The following is a 14,730-nucleotide window of genomic DNA, read 5'->3' on the forward strand; positions in this document are numbered from 1 at the left end:
GTTGCTTCAATGCCTTTACTTTGATTTATTGCTTTATGAGTTAACTCTTATGCAAGACTTATTAATACTTGTCTTGAAGTACTATTCATGAAAAGTCTTTGCTTTATGATTCACTTGTTTACTCATGTCATTACCATTGTTTTGATCGCTGCATCCACTACATATGTTTACAAATAGTATGATCAAGGTTATGATGGCATATCACTTCCGAAATTATCTTTGTTATCGTTTTACCTGCTCGGGACGAGCAGAACTAAGCTTGGGGATGCTTGATACGTCTCCGACGTATCGATAATTTCTTATGTTCTATGCCATATTATTGATGATACCTACATGTTTTATGCACACTTTATGTCATATTCGTGCATTTTCTGGAACTAACCTATTAACAAGATGCCGAAGTGCCTGTTCCTGTTTTCTGCTGTTTTTGGTTTCAGAAATCCTAGTAACGAAATATTCTCGGAATTGGACGAAACAAAGACCCAGGGGCCTATTTTTCCACGGAGCTTCCAGAAGACCGAAGAACATACGAAGTGGGGCCACGAGGTGGCGACACCACAAGGCGGCGCGGCCTAGGGGGGGCCCGCGCCGCCCTATGGTGTGGCCCCGCGTCGGGCCCCCGCCTCTGCCCTTCCGCCTACTTAAAGCCTCCGTCGCGAAACCCCGAGGCGAAAAACCACGATACGGAAAACCTTACTGAGACGCCGCCGCCGCCGATCCCATCTCGGGGATTCGGAGATCTCCTCCGGCACCCTGCCGGAGAGGGGATTCATCTCCCGGAGGACTCTACACCGCCATGGTCGCCTCCGGAGTGATGAGTGAGTAGTTCACCCCTGGACTATGGGTCCATAGCAGTAGCTAGATGGTTGTCTTCTCCTCATTGTGCTTCATTGTTGGATCTTGTGAGCTGCCTAACATGATCAAGATCATCTATCCGTAATTCTATATGTTGTGTTTGTCGGGATCCGATGGATAGAGAATACCATGTCATGTTAATTATCAAGTTATTACATATGTGTTGTTTATGATCTTGCATGCTCTCCGTTTCTAGTAGAGGCTCGGCCAAGTTTTTACTTTTAACTCCAAGAGGGAGTATTTATGCTCGATATTGGGTTCATGCCCGCATTGACACCGGGACGAGTGACGGAAAGTTCTAAGGTTGTGTTGTGCTGTTGCCACTAGGGATAAAACATTGGCGCTATGTCCGAGGATGTAGTTGTTGATTACATTACGCACCATACTTAATGCAATTGTCTGTTGCTTTGCAACTTAATACTGGAAGGGGTTCGGATGATAACCTGAAGGTGGACTTTTTAGGCATAGATGCAGTTGGATGGCGGTCTATGTACTTTGTCGTAATGCCCAATTAAATCTCACTATACTTATCATGTCATGTATGTGCATTGTTATGCCCTCTCTATTTGTCAATTGCCCGACTGTAATTTGTTCACCCAACATGCTTTTATCTTATGGGAGAGACACCTCTAGTGAACTGTGGACCCCGGTCCATTCTTTAATACTGAAATACAAATCTGCTTGCAATACTTGTTTTACTCGTTTTCTCTCGCAAACAATCATCTTCCACACAATACGGTTAATCCTTTGTTACAGCAAGCCGGTGAGATTGACAACCTCACTCGTTTCGTTGGGGCAAAGTACTTTGGTTGTGTTGTGCAGGTTCCACGTTGGCGCCGGAATCTCCGGTGTTGCGCCGCACTACATCCCGCCGCCATCAACCTTCAACGTGCTTCTTGACTCCTACTGGTTCGATTAAACCTTGGTTTCTAACTGAGGGAAACTTGCCGCTGTGCGCATCACACCTTCCTCTTGGGGTTCCCAACGGACGTGTCAACTACACGCATCATCCTTCTGCGCGGTTGAGATGCAGTGATCCGGGTTGAATTCCAACCTGCGCGAAGTATCTGCCTTGCTTTCCTGCTTCATTGCTGAAGCAACAAGCGTGCGGACGTAGTTGATGTCAATCTCCTCGTCCTTTTTCTTCAGGATCTCCGCAGCCTTCTTAATGTTATCCTTTGGAGTTGCGAGTGGCTGCTGCTCAGTGGGGGTCGCGAAAGTAATCTTACGGGGAGGTATAGCTTCCCTCCTGATTTGATCGACCTCCTGCTGAAGCTCGGTGACTTTGTCTTTCCAGTGCTGTTGCAGCTCTTTGACTTTCACCAGTTGTTCGTCAACCTCAAGCTCTCGCTGGTGGAAATTTTCCACGAAGTGCGCGGCTTCTTTCCTTTCGTCCAGCATTGCTGCTGCGGTTCGAGCGATTTTCTGGGCTGTTGCCAGCATCTCCTTCCTTTTGGCTTCTAGAGCCTCCGGATCAGCAGCTTCCTAGGAGTTATGGGTTTGTTGAGGATTGCCGAGTGTGCGATTGCGTCCATACCTGCCTGTTCAACCAGTTCTTCTGGGGACAGGACTTCCTTATGCGGACGTTCCCGCGATAGCGGAGATCCTACATAGGATGGCTGCGGGTCGGAAGTGGTGTGCTCGTCTGCCGATTCCTGCTGATCCAGTGCTGCCAAGGTTGCGAGAACCTGCTTAGGCTGGGCGGATTCGACTTCAGGCTGATCACCGTATCCAAATTCCTTCACCTTGCGATCGAACTCTTCAGTATCCATGGAGGGGGTATCCCCAGAAACTGGGCTGAGGTTGCCCAGGATCGATTCTTCACCCGGATCGTTGCTTTCTCCGACAACCTCCTGCTGATTCGGAGCAACGTTACTTTCCGGTTCCTCAACCTGCATGGGGCCAGCTCCGGCTTCTTGAGGGGCGGCTCCTGCGGTATGGGCTATGAAGTGCACGAAGTGACACCTTTGCTTCTCTAACAGCTGGGAGACCCAGGCGGATCTGCATTGGTCTTCCACCTTTATTTCCTGCTCAGGGGCGGATTGGGTGGGCTTTGATTTTTCCAGATCTAAGGCGGATTCTCCCTTAGGAAGTTCCTGCGACTCAGATCGGATCTTCGCGACTGCGTCCTGCTCAGCGGCGGTCGCGTCAGCGTTAGTTACCAGTGCGTTCCCGTCGGAATCGACGGTCTTGCCGATGAAGATGTGTATCCCGCCAATCGGGGTGATGGAGAGCTTGACGGGGTTTGTCTTAGCCGGAATCCAGCACTCATCCTCAGGGACGATCGGGAAGTTTCCGGCGTACTTGACGCGCCCCACGGCGATGGTGTCGCCGATGCCTCCGAAGGTAGAACCCTCCCGGTTCCGGCCTCCAGGCGCCGCAGGCCCCACGGTGGGTGCCAACTGTCGTTGCCTATTCGACGGTACTCCAGAGGAGGGATCCTCATGGAGGAGAGAAGAAGTAGGGGCCATAGGGCGGAGAGTCCTCGGGACGGTGGTACGCGATTTACACAGCCTCGGAACACCTGCACGAGGACAGGGCCTACTGCTGCTTGTTTGGAATTATCTGGGCGCTTTCGCGTTGTTACAATGAGTTGTGGTTGTGCCTCTAGGGCTCCCGGGATCCGGCTTATATAGGCGCACGGATCTAGGGTTTACATGGAGAGTCCTAGCCGGATTACAGATTGCCTAACCACGGTACAATGTCTTGCCGTATACGTCAAGGATCCGCCTTCCATATACGTCGTACCGGATCCGGTTCCTTATGGGCCTCCACGGATCCGACTTCCTCCGAAGGTCGGTTAGGATCCGGCTTACTGATCCTGGGCTGGACTTCATCCTTCATGATCAACAGCAACTGGGCCGCCCGATGGGCCACATGCCACATCACCGTCTATGGGCCACCCGGGCTTGCCGGATCTAGGAACTGTCGATGGTACACCCATGAAGTATACCCACAACAGTGAGGTTTATTAAGTGTTCCCAAGGAAATTCATCCTCTCTACCATTAAACTTAATAGCTTCGGCTTCCTCTATTTTCTCAGGGTCAACATTAAATTCATAGTATTTATCTTTGATGTATATCATAGGTGCTTCACTTTTTCTAGCAACAGGAAATAAATCATCTAAGCAAGAACCCATACTAGCCTCATATTCATCCAAATCATCTAATTCCATATTCATAAAAATTTCAGTAAAGGTACCATATTATTTAGCATTTGCTATTTTAGGACTCAGCAAACTATCATTTTCATTATAAAGCTCATCTTTATCAATTAGATTCCATATGTTCATCAGACAAAGACTTAGATAAATCAGGCGTTCCCTCTTTATCCTTGTCAAAATATAACACATCATTTTCAATTGTAGTAGAAATTATAGATAGTGGTGAGCTTGTTTGAACAATAACTTTCTTTTTAATAGAAGGAGTAGTAGCAGCTTGAGGTGAAAAATGTGATCTAGAAGGCAAATATGTACCTTTCCTTGTAGTGGAGGGCCTTATGTCCTTCTTAGCATGTTCCTTATTCTTTCCCATGGTGAGAAACAAATAAGTACATAAAGCAAATAATACCAAGTTGTCTTATCAATAAAGCTAGGTTCCCCGGCAATGACACCAGAAAATGACTTGATGCCCACACGTATAGGGGATCGCTAAAATCTTCGATGGGAAGTGTTACCTAAATTGATAGTTCGACTCAAGGGGAACACAACAATACCAATAAGACTTTAGCAATTGCGTCTTCACTCTCAACCACACATGTATATCAATAAACTCACAAAGGAAGTGGTGATTTTGTAGTAATTAATTCAAATAGTAATCAACAAATAGTAAATAGTAGAAGCAGATTTCCAGTTTCACCGGAAAGAGTATTATGAAACTTTCAGTGGAAAAAAGCGTACGCATGAGGTAGTAGTAGGGAGTTGTATGGGTGATATTGATCATATAATGTAAACCAACTAACATAGCATTCATCACTAATTCAGTTGTGTGTAGGTGTGTGCTCCAAATATAGCTATGCATACTAACAAAGAGAATTTGGATAACATCTTTTATCCTTCTTACCTATTTTACCGGGGCCAACTCGAAACTACAAGCAATTAATGTCTATCCTTTCGAATAGCCCAGAACAAATCATTAAGATTCATGAACACACAATATCCTCGAACTATCACATATTCCCCTTGTTTTTTCCTATATGTCACCCTAGGGATTCGCAGGGTCAACATAATAATAAGCAATACACCTTGCAAATAGATACCAACCTCTTATATATGATAAAGCAATATAGGTCCAGTATTAAAGTCATGTCACTCGGGCCCTAGTAACAAGCATTAAACATAGCAAAGTTGTACCAACACTCATACACGAATATCTTCAAGACAAACTCATCAAATCTCGATACATATGGATGATTACATGATCAATCTCATCGAAACCCCATCCACCTCTTAAGCCTACAGAGAACTACTCACTCATGGTGATGGAGAGTGAGTCCATGGTGGTTAGTGATGATGTCGGTGGCGGTGATGATGAAGAAGCCCTCAAAAGCCCTCTCTCCGGGGTGGAGAGCAAGATCAATCTGACCCCCGAAACGAAGATCGTGTTCTCGGCGACACTCTGTTTCGCGAAACGTCTCGTCCTTCTGTAAGGGTAGGTCTTTAGGGTATATAAGGCACCACGTGAAGGGGGAGGCGAGACAACGTCCGAGGGCCAAACAGGCCCTCGTGGCGCGCCTTATGAAGGTGGGCGCGCCACCTGGCTCTGTTTGGGCCTCGTGGCTCCCCTCTCATGATCCAAAGCTCCAGGCCCTCTCTTTTCATGAAAAACTCCCCTGGTATTTTTCCTCGATTTCATTTCCTGCGAAAACTGGCAAAAACGAGACTTTGCTAAAAACAACGTCAGATTCAATAATTTTTTTCCAAGTATGGTGAGATGCCGGAGCAAATCTTTGAGAAAAATGCTTGGAAAAGTAGATACATTTTAGATGTATCAATAACGCACACTATTATATAAAGCTGGATATTGTTCTCGGAGTGAGGTATTACCCAACCATTTATCCTCCTAGAACCTAATCTCAGATCCATCCTTAATAGAGGTACTTGAAATTAAAAATAGATGGTTATTAAGTAAATGCCTTTTAAAACTACTTAACGAAGATGGTGTATGGCAAGAATTACTTCGGAAGAAGTACCTATATAACAAGACTCTATCACAAGTGACGGAGAAACCTACGGATTCCCCCTTTTGGAAGGGTCTCGTGGGAGTAAAAAGTGAGTTCTTTCAAAGAGGATCATTCACTGTTCGGAATGGAAAATCTACCAGGTTATGTGAGGATACTTGGCTAGGTGAGGCGCCCTTGTCCGAACAATACCCTATGCTCTACATGATAGTACGCCAGAGGAATGTTTTGGAGGCTGATGTTTTAGCAAACAATCCTTTAAATGTTGAGTACACAAGATTTTTGTTTGATACTAGATGGGTTGTGTGGATTCATTTGGTTCAGAGTTTTATATATATTAACTTGAATGATGAAGATGATAGCTTTGTTTGGAAGCTTACCGATCCGGGAGTTTTCTCCGTAAAATCCATGTATGTTGATCTTATGAATGGACACACGATCTATTTGAAGAAGTATATTTGGAAACTTAAAGTACCACTAAAGATTAGGATGTGTATGTGGTTCTTGCATCAAAAGTTAATTCTTACGAAGGATAATTTGTCAAGTCGGAATTGGCATGGTTGCAAGAAATGTGTTTTCTGTGACCATGAATCCATCAATCACCTTTTTTTGAATGTCCCTTTGCTCTTGTTTGGAGAGTGGTTCATTTTACTTCTTCCTCGGCATAGACTCCTACGACTTCCTAGACCACAACACCAACTTCTTCGTTGCGTACTCGGTTCTGGCAAAACCGGAGTATGTCTTCGTCCTCGACGTGCAACTGGTTCTGGCAAAACTAGGTCGGCACCTCGTCCTCGACGGTTTGGACTGCATAGACTCCGGCATCGACACCCCTCTGCGACGACTGCCTCGACGCGTCTTCTTCACTCTCCACACGCACTATGCGCCTACGGCTTCATGTGCGGCTATCTTGACACAGGCACCTGACCACGGCAACTTCCCGCACGACAACCTCGACCATGGTTTTAACACCCAACGCTCTCGGCTATCTCGACATCGGCACAAAAGGCTACCACCTCTTTTGAGCACGTATCGTACTTCCTCTACAGTTCAAACTTCTGCGCCGAACACCATCCACAACATTCCCGCTACTACTGTGTGTGCGCGGGAGGGGGGGGGGGGTCAGCCCACTGGTTTCTACTTCGGTTGCTATCCAGCCTGGCCATCTACGATACACATGTTGTTCACAATGCTACTGCTACGACCGTGGGGATGTTAGAGTATATTTGAGATATGCAAAGATTAAATAGAGATAGGAGTTGTTTCTTGTCTTCTACGGTTCTACCCAAATCGGTCTCTTGTACCTCTATATATACTAGTTCGAGAGGATTAATAATACATTTACCATATTACGGCAAACCTCATACGTTTTCATTCAAATCCAGTAGCTGAAAATGATCCAAATGTAGAAGTTGCGTTTTTAAAATATAAGGTATTAGGCCCAATTTTAAATTAATAAAGCCACCGATTGTCAATTTTACATGCTGTTAAGGAAACGATGCGATCGATTGTTCAACTCAGCAAATGCACAGTAGACAATTCCGAGCGAGACATAGCTTGATCCCAACGGTGGGGGTTACTGCAGCAATGTGCGTCTAACTACTGCTTGATAGCCACAAAGTCGATTGATTCTTCACGAGCCCGACAACTTTACGCACGTAGCTATAGAAAAGAGTAGTGCAGAGGCAAGGAATAAAGCATGCCGTGTCCTGCTAATCAAGATTTTTTAGTGTCATGCTCCAATGTATAAATATTTTTTTTCCTCCCTTTTCCTGATCAAAATGTGTGTCTTTTAATCACGAATGTATCATGGATGTGATACGTGTCAAATCCTCCCAAGTTCTTTTCCTGTTTATATGATTACGAACAGATTTTGCTTTGTTTGTCGGATTTAAAGTGAATGTTCTGGTTACAAGATTCCCCCCCCCCTTTGGTAGACTTGTTAGTACCTCTAAGAGGTAACCAAGTACTCATCAATAATACAAGAACACAACAAGCACACATGATAGTATTGTACCAATTTAATTAGTGTTGTTTTTTACTCGACTGAGGAGTATTTGTGTACTCCCTTCGTTTCAAAATTGGTACTTCCTCCTACCTAAATTATTTAGATACGAATGTACTTATACATGTTTTAGCTCTAGATACATGCATATATATCTAGATAAAATTGAGTCAATGAATTTTGATCGGAGGAAGTATTGAAGTTTTCTAGTTCTGTCCAAAGTCCTGCAAAGCTTTCACCCAGATCCCGAACCGCCACCCCCGAGCTCAGGCTAGGTCCAGACCAGAAACACACCATCTTCCACGGGCTTTGGGATAGGCACACCGGCGAAACTACGACCAGAAGTCGATCGACCTAGCAAAGCCCCCAAGGCACTAGGCGGGTCGTCAGCTACCGAAGCAAGTCGTGTAAAAGTAGCCCGGACGATGAGATGAGAGGGATAGAATGCCAGCGAGAGATCAAAGGGTGATCCACAAGACAATACTAGAGACACGAGGCCACCAAAAGAAGCAGAATGAGGCGGAGGGATGGAATAATCCATCAGCTCGAAACGGGAATCATTTTTGGGACGCTTTCAACAAGCAAATTCAACTAGGAAAAGGAAACTCAATATTTACCCTTACACTTATTGTCAAAATCTACATCTGAACTTGTGATAGGTACAAAAGGAAAATTGCCCAAGATGGACACACTGTGCTTGAGGCTTGAGCACATTATTGCAAGAGTGATTATCAACAGGGAAGAGCATAGTATATCACGCTAATACAATCACACTTCGCCGTAGCGATAGTACGAGACAGATTGCACACGCGCGCGCACATGGACGACGGACGGTAAAGCCTCTTCAGCCCTTGCAGGAGAACAGGCCGGAGCACACCTCGTGGAAGGCGTCGAGGATGGCGGCGCGGTGCTCGCGCGCGTTGACGGACACGTAGCAGTTGAGCAGCGCCCGCAGCTCCGCCGGCTCGGCCATCCGCTTCGCCGCGATCACCTCCGCGATGGATCGCCGGAACTCCTCCCGGGGCTCGTAGGTCCTCCTGTCCACGGCGACCAGCACGACGCATGGCTTCTTCTCGCGTGCCCTGGGTGTTCTCTTCTTCTCGTAGCCGCCGCCGCCTACGCTCGCGCACGAGCAGCTGCTGCAAGGCCAGCGATGGCGCTGGTCCGCGAGCTCCGTCGACCCGCCGCGCGCCGAGGACCCACGGCCGTCAGAGGCGGCGGCGTCGATGATGGACTGCAGCCTCGCCTGGACCATCCCGTGGGCGAGGTCGGACAGGCGGCCCCGCGTCTCCGGCGCCGCGTCCAAGGACGAGCAGGACGCCGACGAGGACACGCTGAGCCGGGACGCGCCGCAGCACAGCGCGCGGCACCTGCCGTCCTTATGCTTGGCGGCCTTCGCCGTGGAGGCGTCGGCCTGGTTCTTACCGTCACCATTCTTCTGCCGAAGCTTGCTCCTGCCCGAGAAAAACTGCATCGCTACTCTGTCACCTCGTTGTTGTCTCGTTGTGCAACTGATATGGGACGATGCACAATTGCGCGAATGCGTCAGGGTAGTAGTAGATGCATGGGCACTGCAAGAGGACAGAGCAGGGCTGTAAAGCGATCAAAGGCGCCGCCTTTTTCTCTCGTGATTAAGCGGTTTTTAATCCTCGGAAAAGAGGGAGTAAGTAGCTAGTTAAGCTAGCTTAGCTTTAGGATGTAGAGCAGGATCATGCTGTCCCCTAACCAGCAGCAACTTGGCATCTCCAATGTGCTGCTTTCTCTTTATCTACGGAATTCTTAATCAGGATCAGCTAGCTTGTCAATTGACAAACGTGAAGTAGCTGATTATAAAACCGCAGGCGTCAATGATCGTTCGCAGTCGCCATTACGTGAATCTGAAACCTACTTACGCCATAATTACAGCAGCACATGCTGTGTGTCCTCGTATGAATCCAGAAACTTATCCCCAGAAACTCAAAGTCGAATCTACAACCTAGATCATAGCGATCACTACGGTTCCCTTTGGAACGTGCTGTTCCTGTTCTTGATCTTTCACCACCTCTAACTTAAAAGTGTAGAGCAGAACTTCACGGGAAAGCAAACATCTCCAATGCAGAGCACTACTTGCCTCTGCAAGCTCGAGACGTGACACGTGTTCCACATCCCCTGATATGCAATCTCGATTAGCGACCCCCTAATCCGATCGCTCCAAATTAACTAATCAAAGAGGAGACAGATGAACCTAACGAAGCAAAGCTAGAATATAGCAGGCTTGGGGGCTGGTGTTAGTGGCCGTCATGTGGCCACCGCGCCAATCATGCAATCAAGCAGCGGTCAACAGCTTTAGCTAGTTTTCCCGCGTGCTTTTCCATCGGTTTCTTTCCGTTTCTTTTTCCCGTTTCCTTTTTCGGCAAGCGGCTACAGCAAGCTGGTGGAGTGTGGTAGTGGCTCCGCCAACCAGCCATATGGAGTAGCCAGCCAGCTTGATGTCACTGGAGAGTGCATAGAACTTTAGCTCCATGGTCATCGACTAGTCCTTGTTACTGTACAAAGCAAGTAGCTGCATCGTCTCACTGTCAAATCCTTCAGTCACTTAACAGATTTCTACTTCCATCTTGTCCAGTAGTAACGTACTGTAGTACCTACGTACCAAGTGGCGCTACCAAGCTACATAAGCCACGGAACGAACGTGCCCGTATGTATCTCGGTGCTCCCTACGTGTCTGCCTGATGTTTACTGGCTGTAAAAGTCTTGACTCATGATCGTTGTGTTAGCCAAGGGAAAGGATACCGTTTTGCCAATCAAGTTTTAGTAAACCCATCAGCTATCTAAACATTTCTTGAAATAACCCTTTTTCGAAGAAAGTGGTAGTCAATTTTGATGTGTCTGGTCCTAACATGAAACACTGGATTTGCATAGAGATATAACTCCTAGATTATCACACAACTGACGCTAAGAAATTGAGTTCACGCACTTAGTTGCTCCCGCACCCCCTCGCGAACCCCCTCCCGTACCCCCTCCCAACCCTAACCGCCTCCCGCCGCCGCCGCCAGGCAAAGACCACGGGGCGTGGCGGCGGCGGCCCTTCCTCGTTGCCGCGCTAGGGACGGCGGCCGGGATCCCTCCTCGACGCTGCGACCGGATCGGACGTGGATGGTGCTGGGCGGCGGCGGCCAGACCTTGATCTGCGCTCCGGTCTCCCGCCTCCCGTCGGCTCCTCACCGCAGCACGCCGGAGGTGGCTGATGGTGGGCGGCGGCCAGGTCCTTGATCTGCGCCACTATCCCTCGGCCTCTCGCCGGTGCGTGGAGGTGATCTTGGGCTTCTCCCGCGGCACGAGGTCGCCCGGGGCAGCAGCCTTGGGTTCGACGGTGGAGGCGGCCCTCTTCTTCGCCTCCCGGTGGTGGGTCTTTCGATCTGTCACCGCGTTCTGGCGGCGAGGTGGAGAAGCGTGGAAGTCGGCGACGGCTGATGTCGCCGGTGGAGGGCTAGCTATCGGCTGCGGCGGTTCCCAAGGCGTGTGCGGTGTCTCTGGACAACGCGATCTTGGCTTGGTGTCTCCAGCGGCAACTGTGGCCAGCCTGGGATGGTCGCCGGCGTGGGGCCCGGCCTGAATAAAGGCGGTGGTCCTAGGGTCTCTCTTGGGCGAAGATGAAGACTTACCTGAGGTTTGCTCTTCTCGATCTAGCAGGAGTGTTGAGTTCCAGAAGGCGCCGTTGGCGAATGTAACATGCTTTTTTTGCCTGGAGTTTGCTGGATCGGTGGTATTCGGTCGTGCGCACCCATGCTTTTATTCTGGCCGATTGGTTCTGGAGGGAGCGACGCAAAGCTCTGGTCTGTGTTAGCATCAAGAGACATTTTGGTCCATGATGCAGTCAGATGAAGGGAATAACATGAAGGCCGGAGCGGAGAACTAGCTAAGGGAGGTTCAAGTCTCCACGTTGTTGAGGGACTTGCTTGGTGTCGCGGGCTTCGTAGCAGTCATATGGAAGTGGGGGCGGCAGCACAGGTGAAGTTCAGAGTCCTACCTTTCAGGGTAAAAACCCAAGGTCTTGTCTTAACTGGTTGTGCCTGACAATGACCTTGTTGGAGGCATTGTTTTGAGAGCGGGGACTATCTTCAGGGTGAAAACCTAAGATCTTTGGTCGGGCGACGACGGTGCTGGTGCACTGTTTCCTTCTTGGAGGCGTCATTTTTGGAGATTCTATATTTCAGGTGTTGTCTTGGTGGTGGTTTGTATTGTTGTTGCTAAGCCTAGGATGCTATAGCGGGACTTTTATTTCTTAGTTTTCTTTTCTTATTTTGGATGTGTGCATCTGTACCGCCATTAGGGTGTTGCGTTGTTGCAGAGGCTGGGTGTAATTGGTATCTTCTGATATTAATATATTCCCTTTATCGAAAAATCACACAACTGACATGGCTTCTGTTGTAGATATATTCCAAGCTCGCGGAGTAAAGCTTCAAACCTAAATTGTTGCATTTGCTAGTGCCTTGTATTCAGCTTCAGTGCTGGAACGAGAGATAATGGTTTTCTTTCCCGCACTCCATGCGATGGACCAAGAAAATTAGCAAAACCTCATGTGGAGCATCTATCATCAAGACAGGAACCCCGGCCTGCATCTGAAAAAGCACTAACAAGTGTAGAGGAGAACTTCTTAAAAGTGAGTTCAACATTGATTGTAACTGTAGGTGCATGAAGATACTGAAAACTTCATTGACACAAAAAGAGGTATTAGGGCGTGTCAATGTCAAGTACTGAAGTGCGCCAAATGATATTGTGATAGTGAATACTATCCTAAAGCCAAGAGAAGATCATTCAATCAATGACAATTTATCATTAATGGACAATGGTGTAGGAGCATATGTACATTTTGTCATAACAATGCGAGCAAGCAAATCAACAACATATTTTTCTTAATTTAACAATAACCCATTCACTTGTTGTGTGACTTCAATACCTAGAAAATAATGAAAAAAACCAAAATCTTTGAGAGCAAATTGAGTAATCAAATCGTGAAGCAAAGAAGAAATAGCTTGATTGGAGGAACCAGTCACAATAATGTCATCAACATAAATCGTAAATACCTACCTTGTTGTGTATATAAATAGTGATGCATGCGCTTTGGATGGTATAAATCCAAGGAAATCTCTAACTTCTTGTATAGAAATAGTGACATGTGTGCTTTGGAGGGTATAAAACCAAGCCCATGCAGTTTAGAGCTAAGAGGGGAGTACCATGTTCGAGGGGCTTGTTCCAAACCATAGAGAGGTTTGTCGAGTTTGCATACTATGGAGCAGTTTGAACTTCAAACCCAAGTGGTCATTTCATATAAACATCCTCTTTCAAAATAACATCTAAAAACATGTTCTTGATATCTGGTTATTGATACGTCTCCAACGTATCGATAATTTCTTGTGTTCCATGCCACATTATTGATGTTATCTACATGTTTTATGCACACTTTATGTCATATTCGTGCATTTTCTGGAACTAACCTATTAACAAGATGCCGAAGTGCCAGTTGCTGTTTTCTGCTGTTTTTGGTTTCAGAAATCCTAGTAAAGAAATATTCTCGGAATTGGACGAAATAAAAGCCCAGGGGCCTATTTTCTCACGAAGCTTCCAGAAGTCCGAAGACGAAACGAAGTGGGGCCACAGGGGCCGCGCCGCCCTGTCATCTGGGGCCCCTGTGCCCCCTCTCGACTTGCCCTTCCGCCTACTTAAAGCCTCCGTGACGAAACTTCCAGTACCGAGAGCCACGATACGGAAAACCTTACCGAGACGCCGTCGCCGCCGATCCCATCTCGGGGGATCCTGGAGATCGCCTCCGGCACCCTGCCGGAGAGGGGAATCATCTCCCGGAGGACTCTACACCGCCATGGTCGCCTCCGGAGTGATGAGTGAGTAGTCTACCCCTGGACTATGGGTCCATAGCAGTAGCTAGATGGTTGTCTTCTCCCCATTGTGCTATCATTGTCGGATCTTGTGAGCTGCCTATCATGATCAAGATCATCTATATGTAATTCTATATGTTGCGTTTGTTGGGATCCGATGAATAGAGAATACTTGTTATGTTGATTATCAAAGTTATGCTTATGTGTTATTTATGATCTTGCATGCTCTCCGTTACTAGTAGATGCTCTGGCCAAGTAGATGCTTTTAACTCCAAGAGGGAGTACTTATGCTCGATAGTGGGTTCATGCCCGCATTGACACCGGGACGAGTGACGTAAAGTTCTAAGGTTGTGTTGTGCTGTTGCCACTAGGGATAAAACATTGATGCTATGTCTAAGGATGTAGTTGTTGATTACATTACGCACCATACTTAATGCAATTGTCCGTTGCTTTGCAACTTAATACTCGGAGGGGTTCGGATGATAACCTCGAAGGTGGACTTTTTAGGCATAGATGCGGTTGGATGGCGGTCTATGTACTTTGTCGTAATGCCCAATTAAATCTCACTATACTCATCATGATATGTATGTGCATTTTCATGCTCTCTTTATTTGTCAATTGCCCAACCGTAATGTGTTCACCCAACATGCTCGTTCGTCTTATGGGAGAGACACCTCTAGTGAACTGTGGACCCCGGTCCAATTCTCTTTACTCGAAATACAATCTACTCGCAATACTTGTTTTTACTGTTTTCTCTGCAAACAATCATCTTCCACACAATACGGTTAATCCTTTGTTACAGCAAGCCGGTGAGA

At 47.2% G+C, this 14,730-nt stretch overlaps 1 protein-coding gene across 1 annotated transcript; it reads right to left on the reverse strand.

Moving 5' to 3' along the window:
* Positions 1-8,883: 8,883 nt before the first annotated feature.
* On the reverse strand, positions 8,884-9,549 carry LOC124676483 (probable transcription repressor OFP9). Its single transcript, XM_047212531.1, has one exon. The coding sequence runs from the start codon at positions 9,511-9,513 to the stop codon at positions 8,884-8,886; it is 630 nt and encodes a 209-aa protein (XP_047068487.1). The 5' UTR covers positions 9,514-9,549.
* Positions 9,550-14,730: the final 5,181 nt, after the last annotated feature.

Source organism: Lolium rigidum, chromosome 7 (assembly GCF_022539505.1).
Source record: "Lolium rigidum isolate FL_2022 chromosome 7, APGP_CSIRO_Lrig_0.1, whole genome shotgun sequence".
Lineage (NCBI taxonomy): Eukaryota > Viridiplantae > Streptophyta > Magnoliopsida > Poales > Poaceae > Lolium > Lolium rigidum.